The sequence below is a fragment of the Capricornis sumatraensis genome, chromosome 10 (assembly GCF_032405125.1).
Source record: "Capricornis sumatraensis isolate serow.1 chromosome 10, serow.2, whole genome shotgun sequence".
In the NCBI taxonomy this organism is placed as follows: domain Eukaryota; kingdom Metazoa; phylum Chordata; class Mammalia; order Artiodactyla; family Bovidae; genus Capricornis; species Capricornis sumatraensis.
In genome coordinates this window covers 101,979,691-101,998,322 of record NC_091078.1, presented here as the reverse complement: position 1 = coordinate 101,998,322, position 18,632 = coordinate 101,979,691, and the positions used below count along the sequence as shown (strand labels likewise).

The window sequence follows — 18,632 nt, the reverse complement described above, 5'->3', positions numbered from 1 at the left end:
ATGGGCGTCTTGTGCCGTGTCTGTTGCTGGTGACGGAGCACTTCACCTGTGGGCCCACGTTTGTCACTGCCGGTTCACCTGGTGTGTGTGTATTGAGCTCTCTTAGAACACTCTGGCCCCTTGTCAGTGGGGCCTTTAGAAACATACCTTCCCAGAGACAGCCCCGGGGGAGTCCGTGTGCTCTCTGCCCTGTGTTAGGTGCTGTCTGTAGAGATTTGAGGATGGCCACTGTCAGTGATGAGATGATGTAGCCCTGTCTAATCATCAGCCAGGCGGCATCCTCTCCATGTGCTTGACAAGGGGTGGGTGGCCTGTTCTTTGTTAGATGAATGCCTTGAATTTGCTTCTTGAGAGGCAGTTCTGCTTTGAACTGTTCTTGATGACCTACCCCAGACATGGCTGTGTGGCAGGTGTCACTCTCGGCCCCTCTGGCCTTGTGACTTAGAAGGACCCGTGAGCCGGGATATCGAGGTGCTGTGAAAGGAAGCGTCCACAAGGCGGCAGCACGCCTGCATTTCCTTCCTGGTGCTGGTGCCACGGCGGCCAGAGCCCTAGAGAAAGGCGTGCTGGTGGGGTGGGGCCTGGGCCAGAGGAAGGCGCGAGGGCTGGTGCCTCGTTCCTGCTTCCCCCTCACCGTTCACAGACTGGGGTGTGTGCACTATGGGGATCTGTGTGTGCTAGTGTATCTGTGTATATCACCTAGTGCACGCTAATCTGTCGTGGCAGGGAGGCATCACTCTGGAAAGAGGAAGGGGAATCCACCACCAGGACCCTTGCCGACCGGAGGACTCTTCAGGACCCCTTCCAGTCCACAGGGTGCTGAGCTTTGGGTTCCCTCAGCTTGTTTGAACTGTAGGCATGGCCCTCCTGGCTCTGTGGGCTGATCCCATCCTGAATGACCAAGGGTGTTGAAGAATTAGTAAAAGGTGACTCAGGACGGTCTGTGTTCTGTTTTGCTGTAGGTCCCTAGGATATTTTTTTCCAGCACCTAATGGGAGTCCTGTGTGGGAAAGTTAATGTCCTTGAGGTGTTTCTTGAGACATCTTTATTGAAATACATCAGTTGGTTACAGTCAAGCTCCCGACTTGCTTCTTTGAAGTGTCATTGTATTTTATACAGTGTTTTCTTCTCAAAACTTTTCTTTTCCATTTTTCTTTCCCAGTATGTTAAATATTGGTCTTCCCTTGTACCTCAGTTGGTATACAATCTGCCTGCAATGCAGGAGACCCAGGTTCGATCCCTGGGTCAGGAAGATCCCCTGGAGAAGGAAATGGCAACCCACTCCAATATTCTTGCCTGGAGAATCCCTGGACAGAGGAGCCTGGCGGGCCACAATCCATGGGGTTGCAAGAGTCAGACGCAACTTAGCAACTAAACCAACCAACCAGCACATACTTTAGGATCTTACTGCTGCTGCTAAGTCGCTTCAGTCGTGTCCGACTCTGTGCGACCCCATAGACGGCAGCCCACCAGGCTCTCCTGTCCCTGGGATTCTCCAGGCAAGAACACTGGAGTGGGTTGCCATTTCCTTCTCCAGTGCATGAAAGTGAAAAGTGAAAGTGAAGTCGCTCAGTTGTGTCTGACTCTTCACGACCCCATGGACTGCAGCCCACCAGGCTCCTCTCTCCATAGGATTTTCCAGGCAAGAGTGGGGTGCCATCGCCTTCTCCGTTAGGATCTTACTAGCATTCTTTTAATCAACTAATTAAGCAGAGTTGCCCAGTCTTACCTAAGAGATCTTTAACGTAAAGTGTAAGACAGAACAGTAAAGTAATATCTGGTTATCTTACATTAAAAATATTTAATTGCTAATGCAAAGCAAAAGAATATGGAGAATGAGTACTTAACTTTCTCCAGCAGAAAGAAGGGGGCCATTGTGTTCACATGTCTAGAACATGTGAAGGAATGTATGGAAATGGAAAACTTTTGATAGTCTGGATAATGTAAACCTGTATTATCCCAAAGTGGTTATCTTCCATTTTAAAGGTAAGAAGACAGATCTATCTGCTGGACACTTAAGGACGTAGCAGACAGTGCTCTAAGGGCGTTTCGATGTGGGATATTACTTACTTAAGCAAGTGAGGTACTTTTCTGCTTGCAAATAAGCCTCCTGAAGTTCAGAGGACACTGGCAGTGTCAAGAGGTAGGCAGACTTATAATACAAGCCAGGCTTCTGGGTAATTTACAGACTTATCAGATGATACTCAGCTAACCATATTCAAACCAGTGGAAGGCCATGGCGCAAGTAACTCTAACAGGTAGTCTGGAATTTTTCACCTGGCTCTCAGCACTGTAGCGTATGTTTTGTTTGCATTAGATCAGTTTTAGAATGTTACTCAGCACACACTAAACAGCTTCCAGTGTCTGACCTCAGGAGAATTACCGCAGATCAGTGTGCTCTTATTAAGTCAACAAGAACTCGCACCATTATCTGTTAGATCTTATCCTCAGAGACCATATAATTCAGCTTAGGGAAATCTATAAAACAGAAAATAATCTCAGACCATCATCTTCCAATTAAGGGCTACATATTGTGAGAGACCAAAAATGCTAGAGGGTTTTATTGTCACCTGTAAGTATTACTGTTAGGAACTGACAGAATAAATTTTGACCATCGTTTCATCACATATTTTTTCTGCAGCTGATAAACGTTTTTATATTTCCCACTCAGTTTCTTTTTCTCCCCTCCCCGCCACCCCCCCCCCCCCGACACACACAGTCTTTTTCTCTCTCTGTTCATCTTGAACACCTTTCAGAAGCAGCTGCTTTGAAACCCTTGTCATCTTGAAGGTAGCCTCCGGTGTGAATGGGGCACCTTTTACTGATTCTTCTTGTGTGTCATCTTGTATTTTTAGCAACCAGAATGGTGGGGAATGACAAAGAGCCAGCGACAGACCTTTCCTCACCTCGAATAGTGGATTTCCACCAACTCTGTCTTGACGTTCTTCAGGCCACAAAGACATGGCTTTTCCACTGGAGTTTTAGCTCCCTTGCCAATGTATTTGACTGGGGCCTGCTCTAGGTTGAGCACTATTATTTCTTAAAAAGGTAATTCAGCCTCTTACCATTCCATTCTTCCAGGTGTCTATAATCCCTTGAAAAACGCTGCTTTTGTTCATTCTTCATAAACTAGAAATACAGATATGATTAAAAGACCTGAAGGCACTAGTTTATCTGCAGAAATGGTACTAAGAGCAAAACTAGCTCCTTTAAGTGACTGAAGGCTTGAGAGCGTATCGATTTACCTCCTGTGGTGGTCCTGTGTGTCCACCAGAGGGCAGGAGCAGCAAGGCTGCTCTGCTGCAGCCACCTGAAAACATCCCAGTACAGCCGTTGGGTTTCATGGCCTCGCTTTCTGTGGATGAGTGTTTCTGTGCATTGCACAGATTTTACTGAGTTGTGGGCCCAGCCCCTTCAAGCTAAATGCCAGTGTGGGAGAGCGGGTAAGAAATTGCACGGGAACTTACGCAAGGAGTTACGTAGTCCTCATGGCACCTGGCAGTGTCAGGAGAGCAGGATGGGGCGGGGACCTTGAGCCCAGACGCGTGAGCAGCCTGTGTGTTGGGCTTGTGGGGGCAGGTGGAATGACGGGGTGCAGATTTTGTTTGGGGAGCAGTCCCTCAGGTTAAAAGAAACGTGGGAAGATGTGGCATTTACAGCAACACAGACACAAGTCCTGAAGGGCCTCAGCCTGGCCAGGGTCTTCAGGAAGAGGACGACAGGGGACTCTGGTCACAGTCCTGTCCAAACTGAGAGGAGGGTCGTCTGGGGAGGTGCTCTGTAGACTTGGTGACCAGATAAGGCTGGGGAAAAATCATTTTAGGGTGGGGACTAGAGTCTAGAACCTCTAGAACCTGACACGTTTAAAAAGCCAGTGTCCCAGAGACCCTGGTTAAGAACCGCCAGCTTGGGCGGTTCTTTGAGGACCTGCTCAGAAGCTCGGGAACGGGGCCACGGCCCCTATGTGTGGGTCAGTCCTGTGGGAGGCCGGCTGTTGGGGAGCTGGGCTCCCGCCAGCCTCACTCTCTGCGTCTTGTTAGCTGGGGTCGGGCTTCATCTCTTCACCTTCTCCAGACACCTTCCGGCTTCTTGGGCATCTCTTCAGCTTGGGATAACTTTGGACCACAGATTTCATTTCAGTAAGGAATGTGGATTGTCTGTCTGGTTTTGAGTTTCAGGAGCAGGGATTTCTAACAGAGATCTGTAGCTAGAAGCTGAAGATGGGGAAAGCTTAACTTTCCGACTATGTTTTGTAGGCGCGCAGGGTCTGTGGCCCAGAGTGAAGAAGCCCTGCCCTGGAGGGTGGGACCAAGGTAAATCAGAATGAGACCCGTAACGCAGCTGCCAAGGTCCAGGCTCCCGTGTTCACCTTGACATGACTGCTGGCCGGAAGGACGGGGAGCTTGCCCAGGTGGAGCCAGTGCTGGGACCCTGGGCTGAGACGAGTGGCCCGGCTTCAGAGTCTTGGCCGAACGGGGCTCCCCGGGTGCGTGAGACTCCGCGGGAGGCTGTGCAGTGTGGTGAACCACCGGTCCAGCGTGGAGATCGGCTTCCAGCGTCTCTGAGCCTCCCTGTCAGCGGAGGAGTGGTTCATCTGCATCTAGGTTTTGACATTATCCTCTTCTGCTTTTCAGGAAAAAAGCTTGTAAATACTTTGAGCAAGGCAAAGGGACCTGTCCATTTGGGAGCAAATGCCTTTACCGTCATGCTTACCCTGACGGGCGGCTGGCAGAGCCTGAGAAACCGCGGAAACAGCTCAGCTCCGAAGGCACCGTGCGGGTGAGGAGTCTGCCCACCTGTGGGCATTGCTGGGGCCACTCCTGGCCTCTTCAGGGCATTGGCCACAGGGATGCCAATGGAGTCTCAGCGACTCCGCTTTCGCATTGCGGTTAGCAATAACCAAGCATGTCTGCTGGCTGTCTTTGCAGTTCCTTAACTCCGTGCGGCTCTGGGATTTCATCGAAAACCGAGAGAGCCGGCACGCCCCCACCACTGAGGACGTGGACGTGACGGAGCTTGGGGACCTCTTCATGCACCTGTCCGGGGTGGCGCCGTCCGAGACCTGAAGAGCGGTCGCGCCCTCCTCGGGGGCTCTGCGGCCCAGCCTCGCGCCGCGCTGAGCTCCGTCCACGGCAGCCCGGGGCAGCGGGTGCCGGAGTCAGTGGGGCTCTACGCCTCTGGGTCTCAGCCACTCCGTTACTCCAGCGGTGGGAAGAGTGAAGGATATAAAATAACCTAACACGTAGATGGGGTCCTGCTTCTCTAGCTGCTACTGTAGTCGCCCCTCCAGCGTGCAGCTGCCCCCCCAGCAGCGGGTACTTGGATCCCCAAAGGAGCCTCCCCCTTCAGAGGGCTCCTGTGTGGCGAGCCTCGAGTGCTCAGCGTGTGCTCCACACGGGGTCTGCACCTTGCTTTTAGAACACCGCGGCTGCTGCACACCTTACTTGCCTGGCTCAGTTTGGCTGAGGCGCTCCAGGGCCCCAGGCAGGGCAGGAGCGTTGCAGCTGGGTGTTCCTCTGAGGGGGGGGCTCCTGAAGCAGCAGGGGGCAGAGCAGATACGGCGCCCCGTTCAGGGTTTGTTTTGGGGTCGCCGGGCAGATAACAACCTTGCAGACACGCCCTGGCTCTCACCTGCTGGCTTGTGACCCCAGGGTCCCTGTGCCAAGGGCTGCTGTGCTCTCTCCTCTGTAAACTGGCTTTGTTTGAGTAGAAGTTTTATACAAATGTAACAGCACCTAAGAACAGTTTCTAGTTCTGACCCAGCAGTGGTCCTAAGGAAAACTGAATACAAGTCATCAGTTGTGATTTTAAGAGCTTAAAATATTGCCAATCCCAGAACTCACTCCAAGCCTGAATTACCTATTTTTATAGACATCTGTAGATACCAGATATTTTATAAAACGTATTAAAGTATGGGTAAAAGAAAGTCTACTCTTCACCTGAGTTTAGACTGCTCTTCTGCATAATTCCTGCAGTTAATTCTTTAGTGGAGGGTGAACAGAGGCTGGATTCCATTCACTCCGGCAGACACTCTGGCCCATTTCCTGCTTCTGGAGTTCTGCTCTGAACAAACTGAATTCAATCCTGTAAGCTCAGTATTACTTTAAGAGGAGAAAACAGCCATTAAACCTACATTTAATTTATTTTATTAAAATAACCTAATTGAATAACTGTATTTTGTCAGGCGCAATAAAAACAAAATTAAACGCAAATTATCAAGAAAACCGGTGTTCCTGGCTTCCTTGCACACATGATGGGATACAGAGACAAGGCTGGCCAGGCCCCACCCACGGGGGCCACTCCTGGAAGACTCGGCACGCTGAGGACTGCTCCCCGGGGCGGGGAGGCCCAGCACCTCTGGTGCAACCAGGCCCAGCACCAGAGCCCGTCAGGAAAGGATGTGTCCCCAAGTCAAGTCCCTAGTACCAAAGCGGGCTCATCCAGGCCGCTGCAGTCCCGACAGCCCTGGGCTGTCTGGAGCGTTATGTGCAAAGCTACCTGTTTGGCGCCACATCAGGTGTCTGCAGAGAAGGCCTTCTGTGACAGCGATCCTCCTAGGAGCTGGCTTAGTCCACACACCCCACATCACGGCTGGTTGCCTGCCACCTTCATTTCCCCTCTGAGCGCGGCTGTTTCAAAGACACTCCTGCAGCTGACAGCTGGGCCCACTGTGTGGCCATCAGCAGCCATGGGTGCGTCTGGAGGAGGTCGGCTCATGAGCTCGGGAGCTGCCGGGGGAGCAGGATAAACCAGCTGGCGAATGGCTTCCTCCTCCCGGGGCAGTAAGGGCAGAAAAGGCAACGTGAAGTTAAGGCCCTGTTGAGTGGTGTAGAAGGTCCTTAGCAGCAGCTTCTCGGAAGACCAGCTCCGTCCCCACAGAAAGGGAACAGACGGCGGTGCCTGCTGACCGCCCTTCCCACCGGCAGCCCGGGCAGAGGCGCGGGGCTACTAGAAGACGGGCAGCCGAGGGGACGTGGTCAGCGTGCAGGCGTTGATGTCCTCGGTGTGGGCCGCCCGGTGCAGGGAGGGCTCCGAGGCACTCCGGTTGATCTTGGGCAGAGAGTGCTGGAGCAGCTCAATGGAAGACAGGATCTGAAAGAGGCGCCAGGGCGGTCTCGGGGGGCACGCCAGGTGTCCCTGCAGCAGCTTCCCCTCGGGCCCCAGATAGGCCTTTCCCACCCCCACGCACGGTGTGTGCAGGACGCGTGTCTGCCCGCCTCCACATCACTCAGTTCAGTCGCTCAGTTGTGTCCGACTCTGCGACCCCATGAATTGCAGCATGCCAGGCCTCCCTATCCATCACCAACTCCCAGAGTTCACTCAGACTCGCGTCCATCGAGTCAGTGATGCCATCCACCCATCTCATCCTCTGTCGTCCCCTTCTCCTGCCCCCAATCCCTCCTAGCATCAGACCCACTCTAACATGCTCGAGCACCTGGACCTAGCCTTACCTGGGGAAAAAGAGGCCTCTCTTCCTTCACTTTCTTCACACAGTCAGCTACCAGCCTCTTCATGGCTTTGGGGCAGTTCTTGTACAGCTTGCTGAGGTCTGGGGAGGCGTACCCGCGGCCCACCATGAAGATGATCTGGGGAAGCAGCGAGGGAGGGCAGGCAGTGAGCAGAGCGCCTCTAACCCTGCCGCTCAGATGGCGGCCCGGCTTCCCAGAGCCAGCAGGTGGGCGCCAGGGACGCACCTGGTCGCGGTTGTTGATGTGGGAGTAAGGGAGCTCCCCCGTCATGAGCTCATACAGCACGATGCCGTAGGAGTAGACGTCAGACTGGAAGCTGAACGGGTTATTATCCTGCATCCGGATCACCTCTGGGGCCTACAGAACCAAGTGCATCTGTCACTGGGTGCCCCAACCGTCCAGGAGCCAGGCTGTCTGTCCTGGGGCTGAGTGTGCCTGTCCTGTCCTCAGAAAGCCCTGTGGCTGCTCATCCCCAAGGGCTCCCACGCTCACTCAGATCCATGAGCTCAGAGCCCGACGTGAAACCAGCACCCCCGCCACCCAACTCCACGCCATGCTGTGCGGCCAGCTCCCTCCAGGAAGCCCGTAATGCCCGGGAGCTGCCGGCACAGGACAGCATGGAGGTGCTCTGGGCTTGGCCTGGAGTTTGCACCCGGCCACCCGGCCACCCGGCCCCCCACCCGCCGTGGGTGCCGAGCCACCTCACCATCCACAGGATGGAGCCGGTGGGCTGCTCGACCTGCTGAGAACCACTCCAGCGCGACTTCACCGTGGCCAATCCAAAATCGCCGATTTTCACCGTTAGGCCTTCGTGGAGAAATATATCTCAATGCTCGTTAAGGACGCTAGTTTAGAAGGACGGTCCCATTCCTCCTGAAAAGCCGCCCCAAGTTCCCCCTGGCACCACCTCTCGCCCTTCCCTGCGCTGGACCTGTGGTGCTGCTGAGGGGACCAGAGCGACGGGCCCGGGCAGCCCTGTCCCTCCCGCTGCGCTCACGGGCAGCTGGGGCTCCCCACAGCCTGCAGGGCCTCACACCCCACGACTGCGAGCTTGGCCTGCACCTCGCCCTCCCATGACCAAGAGAAACACCTCAGTCCTGAGTGCTGTCTGCCTTCAGACATTTCCCATGAGAACAGGCACCGCGGTGACTTCAAAATCAGAACCAAACTTGCCTCTGTTCCGGGTAAAGTAGTCAGGCGGTTTAAGGCCGACGCGTGCGATCTGCTGATGCCCAGTAATCCGTACCTCCTTAGAATTGGGTGTCTGCTTTCGCGGTGTGATGTGTTAGCCCCCAAACCCACCACTTTACAGGTACTTCCTGCCTCAGACACATGCCCCAAGTAGGTCACATCCCAAATTCCAGCCCAACACAACTGCTGTGCCCCCCACGGGCCAGGAGCAAAGCTGGCTGCAAAGCCGCTCCTCTGAGAGGCGGGGGGCGGGAGGCAGGTATGCAGCTTGTCTACTCCACGCCTACCGCATGAGAACCGCCTTTACTCACTCCCCTTCTGCAAAAGCACATTCCAGTCAGAAAAGGGCTGATTCCAACAGTCATCTCTAAGGAAACCATTTCTGTACATTCAAGAAAAACAATTTCAAGTAATAATTCTAAAAATCTTATAACTTTCGACTTACATCTACTTTCTGACCAGATATAATCCACAAACCAGAAATAAACATAAGACAAAAGGCCCCTTCCCCCCAGTCAGATTCACTAATAAATAACATTCTAAATTAGGCCTGTTTCAAGTATAACCAAAACAAGTATCTCAACTTTGGTGGAACTCTTTCCAAAGTCACTTTTGCTGAGGTAAACTTTAGAAGTCTTCTAAATTTAGAACTGAGCAGTCTGATGAAACTACCACCAAAGGATACTGTTGGATTTCATGTCTCTGTGGATGATGTTCTTTGCATGCAAATAGCTGTGAAGGGAAAATAAATGTATTAAAACCAGTTTGAGAGACATTGGTAAAAAGCAGCTTCCTTCAAATTACATCAAAGAAGCAAACCACCTGGAAGGCCTGACTCCCAGGTGAGGAGTTATGGGGTTGGCCAAAATGTTAGTTCAGTTATTTATTTGGTTGCATCTTACAGAAAAGCCTAACTGAACTTTTTGGCCACCCCAGTATGGGTACTGGTCCTGCCCTGGTTCAGCGTGGTCCCTGTTAGGACTCAGACCTGAAAGCAAGGCCACAGCACAAACAGGGTTGTCTTTTAGCATCAGTTGTATTCAAAAGGTAATTCTGACAACCCAGATGTCCATCAGCTGATAAACAAGTAAAACCATATCTGTACAGCCGACTGTTCTTCAGCCACAGAAAGGACTGCAGTACTAACACACTGCAACATAGATGAACGCCTCAAAAACATGCCAAGGGAAAGAAGCCAGACACAAAAGACTTCCATCTAATTAATCTTGAAATATTCTACAATTGGATAGTGGTAATCGCTGCACAACTCTGAATAAAACGAGTCACTAGTCATTTCTGAAAATGTATACCATGCAAATTCCGTATGAATTTTACAAGCACGACAGGAGATTTTATAAACCGCTTGCAAGCACAACTGCAGCTCAGTTGAGTCGCTCACTCATGTCCGACTCTTTGCGACCCCATGAATCGCAGCACGCCAGGCCTCCCTTTCAATCTCCATCTCCTGGAGTTCACTCAAATTCATGTCCATCAAGTCGGTGATGTAAATTATCAGAAAAGTGACATCTGATAAACCCTCAGGTGGATAAACCACACTGGACGGCTACACCTCAGAGGCGTGGTGCCCCCCAGAAGCTGCCGGCCCACTCTGTTCTGGGGTGTCTGGCTGAACTCTGAGGGCAGCAGCTGGAACCTGAAGCTGAGCTCTAAGCAGCTAGATAGCTCAGGCAAGAAACCTGACATTCTCATTCTTTCAGTCCACCCCACAGGTTCACTTCCAGCTGTGCAAAAATATCACAGAATCCACTTAACAGACTGAGCTTTCCCTAATCTTGGTTTTGATTTAGGGACAAGGTGCATGGACCCCAGACCTCCTCCTCGTCAAGCCATCCACTCACTCCATTCCCTGAGCCGTCTGCCGGGCAATGTCGATCAGCTGGAACATCTGGAACTTGGTCTCCTGGACGTGCAGGTGCTTGTAGAGGCTGCTGCCCTCACACCACTGTGTCACTATTGCCAGGTTGTCCTTCGTCATGTACCCCATGAAGAGCAGGATGTTCACGTGCCGGGTTTTGCTGGGGGCGGGGGGGGCGGGGGGACAAAAGGCTCTGTGCTTCTGCAGACAGGGAGGTGCATCCTGCCCCCGAGCGCAGCTGGTGTGCTACCGACACCGCCGCGCTTACAATCCGGGGGCTCGCAAAGCAAGCATGGCAGACTGCGCCCACAGCCGCTGCCCTGGGCTAGCAGGGCGGCCGCCCAGGTGCTGGCCTGGACGGCAGAGAAGGCGTCCCCTCCCAGCAGCACAGACCCAACAAGCTCCCCACAGGGGTCACAGGGACCCTGCATCTGCGGGGACCATCCACTCAGCCTAGTCCTGAGTTTAATCAGGGACTCCACAAAGACTGAAAAGCTGATGGTTTTGAAGTCCAAATTAAGGCCATTTGGCTATAAAGAGTTCTTGGAAATAAATATGAAAATAGAACCTATTTCTCCCTATGTCAAACCAAAACCCAGCAACAGAACCTGAGCTGTTGAGGTGGTGAGCCCAGAGGCTGAGGCGGTGGGAGGGCGGTGCCATCAGAGCAGCTCTTCTCAAGGCCTAATGAGCACAGGAGCTGGAAGAAGGTTCCACTCCTTTCCACTCGAAAGGGAGCTCCACAGGAGCACGCCCCCAGAGGCAGGTCCCGCCCGCCCCTCCACAGCTCCACAGAGGCCCGCTCTCCACTCACCGGAGGACAGCCACCTCGTTCCTGAAGGCCTGGAACTGCTCTGGTGTGGGGTCAACAACCTTCAGAATCTTTACTGCAACATCTCCTGCAAATGAGTTTACAGTCAGTACAGCTGAATGATCTTAACTTCATTTTTCACGTACACTCGTCTGAGGAAGAGATAGTAAATCCCTTATTCAAAAATCACAGACCTACACAGGACAAATACTATGCCAATTTCTGAATTATTCAAGTGGCTGAAAAAAAAATAGGTTATACTACTATCCTTAAAATTCCACCCCAAGGCCCTGAACCGGCTCGGTTTCACCTGTTCCTGTCAAGCCTGGCATCCCCGGTGGTGAGGTGACCGTCACAAGCTGGGCCCATAAGGATGAGAGCAGCAGGGTGTGAACCGCCCAGCAGATGCTGAGTCTCCGAGGCCAGAGGCTGGTGCCCAGAAGCAGGCCAGTGATGGCCCAGATGCTCCTTGCACAGATTCAAAGATCTGCATTGTAATGAAGCTCCTCTGCCTTCAATCCCATTAGAAACCAATCCTCTCAACGACCCCTGACCACTCACTAAGCCTGCACGCTGCCTTCAAGGGGCGGCACTGCTCCAATCCTCAGCTGCCGTCTCCCGCTAGCACTGCTGACCTCACCCTATAAGCAATGCAGGGGCTCGGCCAGTTGGCCACGGTAGCACTGCCCAAAAAGCCAGAGCCAGGCTAGAACCCCAGTCCAACAGCTGTACTTATAACTAACATACTGTCAATCACTCTTCATGTAATTTCAGAAACACCCACAGAGCAACTCTATTTTATAGGTAGGCTGATTTAGAAGCCACTTTCAGTAACAGTGCTGATGACAAACTGCCTGAAGCCCTACAGGGACGTCAGCTTTCAGGAAAAGCGATCAGACAGAGGATTCCAGCTCAGCGGCACCCCAGAGGTGACCGAGTTCCCCCGCATCCTGAGCCCGTGCCCGCAGCACCCCGGCACCTCTACTGGGGCACTCATTTCACTTTGGGGGGCACCAAATGGTAGAGAGATGGTTCTCATTACGGACTGCTGCCCTGCGATCTCTGTATCATGTGAAAATAAAATCACCTAACAGCAGCTTCCACACTGGTTCTTAACCAATTTCCTGCCACATGAATTTGCGGAGGGCCCAGGCAGCCTGTGGACGGCAGAGACGCACTCTGTGTTCAGAGCTGCCTTCTACCTGGGCAGATGGAGCTGGTGAACCGTGCGGCCCCGACCCCAAGTTCTGATGATGGACAAACGGACAAGAGCCTTCTGGGTAACTGTCCATTCTGGAGCATCTGAGCCAAGACAGAACGCAGGTGAGGGCGCTGACCCAGAGAGGAGCGAGTATGCCGGCAGAGAGGGTGGCGGTCTTCTGAGGGAGATGGGAGGTCAGCCAAGGCAAGAGGCAGTTCTGGACGAGGAACACCAGGAGCAGTGAGGTGATGGGGAGGAGAGAGAGGCCAGGGAAACGCTAGCGTGTGCTGCGACGCCTGCAGGCCAGAAGGGGGCTGGGGGAGCCTGCAGCAGGCCCAGCTCGGCGCAGGCAGAGCTGACGGAGGGCTGGAAGGGACAGAGGCCAGAACCCCGTGAAGGTGAACCGGCTCAACGTGGCAGTCAGCCGAGAGGCACGGCCGGGGCCAGGGTCGGCCGGGGCGGGACGCAAAGGGCCAGGCTGGGGAGGATGCGGGAGAGAGCCGGGCAAGGCTGGCCGCCCCTCGGGGGAACCACTCCCCGCGTTGAGCCTGGTCGGGCACGTCCTGCACGCCCTGCCCCCTCACGGCTCTCCTCCGGGCACATGGGCACAGGTAGTCCCGGGTACACGGGCACACGCAGTCCCGCTGTGGACTGATCAGCACGGCAACTGCAGAGAGGGCAGCAGCAGCCACAGCTGCCCCAGCAACGCCCCCTGACCTGAGCTCAGCTGGCACCCTCCCCCTCTAGCCTCTACTTTCTGGAGCTGGGAACAAGACGGACTCCTGTTAAACAGTCATCTGTTCTCTGTTCCACCATCACTCTCTCTTAAGTCCAAACCCTACTCCCCAGGTCGTGCCCGTCACTGATGGGGAGACGGGACCCAGAGGCCCGCCAGCTCAGGTTAGCAGTTCTGCCAGCGGACTGTGCGTTAAGACTACAGTCTGGGTCACAGCACCCCCAACGAGGCCATCACAGGGATCCAGTTTGCTGAGAACAATGGCCAAACAAGACAGGAAAACCGATTTCAACTCCCATACAGAAAGGCTCTCTGCTGGTGGGAACCGCCCAGAGCGAGGCTGAGTTTTCAGGTCACTCAGAAGCTCCCGTCACTGGTCTTCAGGCCAAGGCTGGGCAGCCTCCTGAAGGCCGGGCAGAGTCCGGGATGCCCACTGCACCCAGTGAGACCAGGGTCTCTCCGGGCCCTCACAGGCCACAGCCTGACCCCACTGCCCCAGCCTCTCCCTCACGCCTCCCCAGCAGCCCCTCAGAGCTCCTGGGGTCCCTGAGACAGGCCCGGGGTGCGGCCCACTCCACCTCTGCTGCTTCCCTCACGGACTCCCCACTGACCCATCGACTAAATGCCGGGAGCCAGGCCTGCCACTCCTCACCCGCCTTCTTCCAAGTTCCTCCTGAGCGCTCAGCACACACCATCTGCTGGGCTTTCCTTGGTTATTATCCCCACCAGAATATTAACTCCGTAAGAGAAAGAATTTGTATCCATTTTGCTCAGGGCTTCAGTCCTAGCCCTAAGAGAAATGCTTGGTATTAGAAGAATGCTCAGGAAACACTGGCTGAAGAAATGAGTGGATTCTAAGAGGCACCGGTCAGCAAGCCAAGTCATGAACTGAAAAGCTGTCTGTCTGAAGCTCTGGAGCTGGAAGCGGGCACAGCCTCTGACAGGGAACAGCGGGCACTGAGATGGCCCGCAGGGCCCAGCGCGTCAGGACCACTCAGCGTCGCCCTCTCAGCGCTTCGTGCAGCAGGCTCAGCGCCACTGTTGAGTGACCATGTGACGTGGGCGCTACTAAACCAAGAACGTCTCACTTTCCCTCCACAGTAATGTCAGAGGCAAACGTGGTACAAGCTCTAAGATACATTGCCACTGGTTATCACAGTTTCAATAAGACACTGAGCTGGTATGATTCATCCACCACTGAAGAAGAAAGAGCTGCCATCACTGATGAATCTCAAGTGGGTTGTTTTTTTTTTTTTTTTTTTTTACCTTTTTATACTTCAATTACCTTCCCTGTTTTAATCATCTGGGATTGCCTAAAACTTACTGTATACAACCCTGCTTTCTAGAACAGAAACAGACTGAACCCCATTCCTCCTCTTCATACTGACTCAGTCAACATGAGCCTCAGACTGAGGTGGGGCTGGGGGCCCCACGCATGGCTCCACCAGCTGCAGACCTCACATGGGGCCCCTGAGTGTCCTCGGTCTGGGGATCTGCTACCTCTTCTCGCCCTGAGAGACTGACCCTGCTAACAGTCTGAGAGCTTCAGCTGCTGTCTTTATCGTTTTTAATGCATTTTTGCAATTAGGAGACGCCAAATTCACACTCAAAAGGAGACTCGGCTCTCGGGCCCGAAGAGTCTCTTCTGTATGTGAAGTCAATAGGCTCCGTTCACGGATCTGAGGCCTCCACCTTGGCTGCTTTAAGACCTTTTCTGTTTTTTTATTTTTGTTCTGCAGCTGGGAAAAATAAAAAGCATTTAAAAATCACCAAAACAGCTCTAATTTTTAAGGAATCGAATAAAACATTATATTATATATATAGGAATCAGAAAAGCATGGGGGGGAGGCAAAAAGGAAGCAAGCATAGCATAAAACATTCACTCTTGAAATCATGGTTTCCTTGACCCTCTCCTCCTTCATCTTCATTTGCAGACCACAGCTTACTTTCTGAGAGGCTGACCTAAAAGTCCACAGCTCCTCACTCCTCTGACTTTTGAGACTCTTAACTCAGAAAAATTAGAATTAAAAGCATTAGATGTTATCCACATTCTAACGGTTGTCTTTATGGAAGTAACACTAGCGCAATATACCTCCTTACAGTAATCTACAAGCTCACAACTAAGAGAAAATCTACAATCTCAAAGGGAGTACTGTGGCAAATCTAATGCTCTAAAAACATGAATCCCCAATAAAAGTGCTCAATCGGAGGAGGTTTAAATTTGGGCAACATTTAAACTGCATGTAACTGGCTTTTGGCAGAGGCTTTAAAATGTATAAAAATGATAAAATGCTCCTAATGGAAGCATTAAAAGAAGTATTTTCTGCTCCACTTCCTGCAATTACTTACAGGCTTGCTGTCTCAAATATAAGCACTCTATCTCACAAAATTGTGTTTTTCTTTTCTAAGGGATCACCAAGACATTTATGACATCTATTTACAAAATATTCAGCAATAGCATAATTTCTTGGTGACCTGAATCCCCCTTCATGTAATTTACAAACATTCAGTCCTTTCTCAGTTCTTACAAAGAACCAGAGACTTCTCAGATGGTTAGTTATAAGAGGAAAACCCATAGGTTAATGAATACGCTACTCGCAATGCTGCCAGTGTTTCTCAGTTGTTAACAAGTTGAATCTTAATGCTCCAACACATTTTATGCTCATGACTTCTCTCAGCCTTTGTCCACTTATGTGTAAAGATAAACACGGTGGCATCCAAAGTAGAAATGCAGGCACTCTAGATTCTGTGTGTGGTTTTGTGGGGCTTTTGGTGGTCTGCTTGCTTGCCTTTTTGTTTTATTAAAATCTGAATTTAGGAGAGATGTCTTTTGGGGAACATGTAGCATTTTCAAGAAAATACTCTTCTCTGCTGACATTCTAAAGGCAGAGGCAATAAAAACCTGACAGAGAAATGTTAAGCGTGTTGCCAAAATAAAGAAGCTGTGGCTACAGACCTTAAAATAGAAAGTTTCTTCCAAGTGACGAAGTATTTCCATTCAAATAAGAACATCAACTCCATACAGATTCAAGAATACAGTCTGTGCATTCCTGTCTGACAGAGGTTCCCACAACCAATTCCAGGGCAGAGCAAAGAAATTCTGCCTTAGGAGGCTCCAGGCTTTACTGTGCTGACTGTCTGACCATGGGTGTGCCAGTTCCCCTTCTTGAGACCTTGCTTTTCTGCATGTAAAATCTCTAAGGGCCTTGCCAGCTTTAACTTGCTGGAATGCATGAGCCTAACAGACTCTTAAACACATTTAAGGAGCTTCAAAGCATGTCCCTCCCAGGTTCACACTATCTAGTCAATTTATAAGAAAGAAGAGACTGTGACATTTGACTATAGTGTTCAACCCTTGTTCACCGATTTCAAGTTATCCTGAAAACTTTTTTGTACCAATTATAGATTGTTGAGTCTTACAAAGAACAGTGTGCAATGTCACTGAGATAGAATAGGTAACCTTGGACAGTGCTGCTGTGAGCCCGCCTGGCCCTCTCTGGATTGAAACAGGACTTCACCCTGGTAGTTGGCGGGGGCAGGGGGGGTACCAAACTTACCATGCCACTTGCCCTTATAAACAGTCCCGAAGGAGCCTGATCCAATCCGAGTGGACAGCATCACTTCACTGGCTTCTATCTCCCAGTAATAGCTCGAATCTCTCTGTCCACGAGGCCTCTAAAGCAAGCACAGATCATTAATATGTTCCATGAATGGTTAAAACTCTGTTTCATGAGGGTGTCAAAGAAAGGATCAACCCAACTCCATCCATTCCCAGATCTTTCAAAAATACCTATTAACTATAAGTCTAGTTTTTGTCATTTGAGAAAATACGATTTTAGTTGTGCCCTGCCTTGCAACAAACCAGCAAGTTTTCTGGTGCAAGCATGCGAAAAACAGCACTGACACGTGTCACATGTTCGCTTAATTAGCCCTTCCCAGCCCTAAAATTAACGGCATCCCCATTTCTGACTAGGCTTCTCTTGCTGAACCCGGACATGCAGGGGGTGCTGTGGGCACACTCACAATTTTGTTCTTCTCCTGGGTGCTGGAGCCTGGCGCCCGCTCTCTCTGCGCAGGCGCAGGGGTTTTGGGCTGTGACCAGCCTGTCGGGCTCAGATTATTGGGGCTGCTGGACAAGGCTGAAGGGGAGCCTTAATAGACAAGACAAACAGGATCCACTCACGGATAAGCCAACAGAATACACAACAGCATAAAGAGAAAGAGCCCATTACCATCTGCTAAATGACTTAAGCAAGTACCTGATTCACTGTGACTTCGAATTGCATCCTGAAACAGAAAAGGAAAGTGTCAATTTCTGCCCTAGAAAAGATGTTCTCTAGGGGAGGGAGAGGGAGGATAAGGATTTACAAGAGCAAAAGAGATTATAAAATCTCTACATCACAAAAGGTCTAATTTCATACACTAACGTTTCTTCGATTCAATTCATCAAATGTCTGTGGCCAGTATCTCCAGGACTGTTATCACATACTAGGAGGACTGACGCTAGTTTCTCATACACGATGGACATGACATTCTTATTTCTCTGAAGAAAGCAATGCACACAGCAGACTGGCACTCTTTAAAGGGAGGCTAACAGAGCCACTATCAAGGTGAGAGATTTCCAATGGTTGGGGATCTTGCTCCACTGAAGCTCAAAAAAAGAGAATAATAATATTTTTTAGCAAGGGATTCAGTGCCCAGTTCACTCTTACTCCCCTAGGAGTTAGACTTGCGAAGGGTAAGCACCATGACTACATACTTTATCCAAGCCTAAAATCATGGAAAGCTGGGAGAACCATAAATCCCCTAGTCTGAAACCTACTTTTTACATATAAGAAAACTTATGGAAACAGGCAAAGGGGTGTGGCAAGGGCCACACAACCAGCAGGTGGAAGAAACGGAACTAAAAATACCACCCAAGGACCTCAGCCAGGAGCGCACTCATCACAAAGTGTTCCTCAGACCCTGTGGGTGCGCTCGGAAATGAGCCACATCCTACTCAGGTGAGAGGGCAAAGGTTACCTTTAGAATTTATTAGAAACTGTTCAGTTGGAACAGTTTAAATCACAGGGCTCTCCCATGAGGCCTAAATCCTCATTTTATAAAAAGCTCACTTGGAGTACATAAATAACAACAGTATGAAACCACTTCATCCCCATATCCTTGAAAAGGATATTTTTCTTGCAAGTCCTACTCTGTTTTCCTTGTGTAACCACAGATACTTTTTTCACAGAATTATTATCAAAATGCTTGCACTCTGTGGTATCTTTACAAGAGATGAGAGAAATCACAGGCCAAGCCCCCCAACGTTGGCAGCCCCATCTTCAGAGTTTACCAATAAAGCTTGG

At 51.3% G+C, this 18,632-nt stretch overlaps 2 protein-coding genes across 2 annotated transcripts in view; one reads left to right on the top strand and one right to left on the bottom strand.

The window, feature by feature from the left end:
- MKRN2 (makorin ring finger protein 2) overlaps nt 1–6,191 on the top strand; it is a 39,526-nt gene extending 33,335 nt beyond the window's left edge. Inside the window, exons 7-8 of the mRNA XM_068982808.1 lie at nt 4,635–4,779; nt 4,929–6,191. Of these exons, the coding sequence (XP_068838909.1) occupies nt 4,635–4,779; nt 4,929–5,066 (283 nt within the window). The 3' untranslated portion in view covers nt 5,067–6,191. The remainder of the gene's footprint in view (nt 1–4,634; nt 4,780–4,928) is intronic.
- Nucleotides 6,158–18,632, bottom strand: part of RAF1 (Raf-1 proto-oncogene, serine/threonine kinase) — a 74,241-nt gene continuing 61,766 nt past the window's right edge. The window contains exons 8-17 of the mRNA XM_068982807.1: nt 17,544–17,571; nt 17,308–17,435; nt 16,842–16,959; nt 11,351–11,435; nt 10,520–10,696; nt 9,346–9,392; nt 8,176–8,294; nt 7,695–7,826; nt 7,452–7,586; nt 6,158–7,092 (exon numbers count right to left, since the gene is read on the bottom strand). Of these exons, the coding sequence (XP_068838908.1) occupies nt 6,949–7,092; nt 7,452–7,586; nt 7,695–7,826; nt 8,176–8,294; nt 9,346–9,392; nt 10,520–10,696; nt 11,351–11,435; nt 16,842–16,959; nt 17,308–17,435; nt 17,544–17,571 (1,113 nt within the window). The 3' untranslated portion in view covers nt 6,158–6,948. The remainder of the gene's footprint in view (nt 7,093–7,451; nt 7,587–7,694; nt 7,827–8,175; nt 8,295–9,345; nt 9,393–10,519; nt 10,697–11,350; nt 11,436–16,841; nt 16,960–17,307; nt 17,436–17,543; nt 17,572–18,632) is intronic.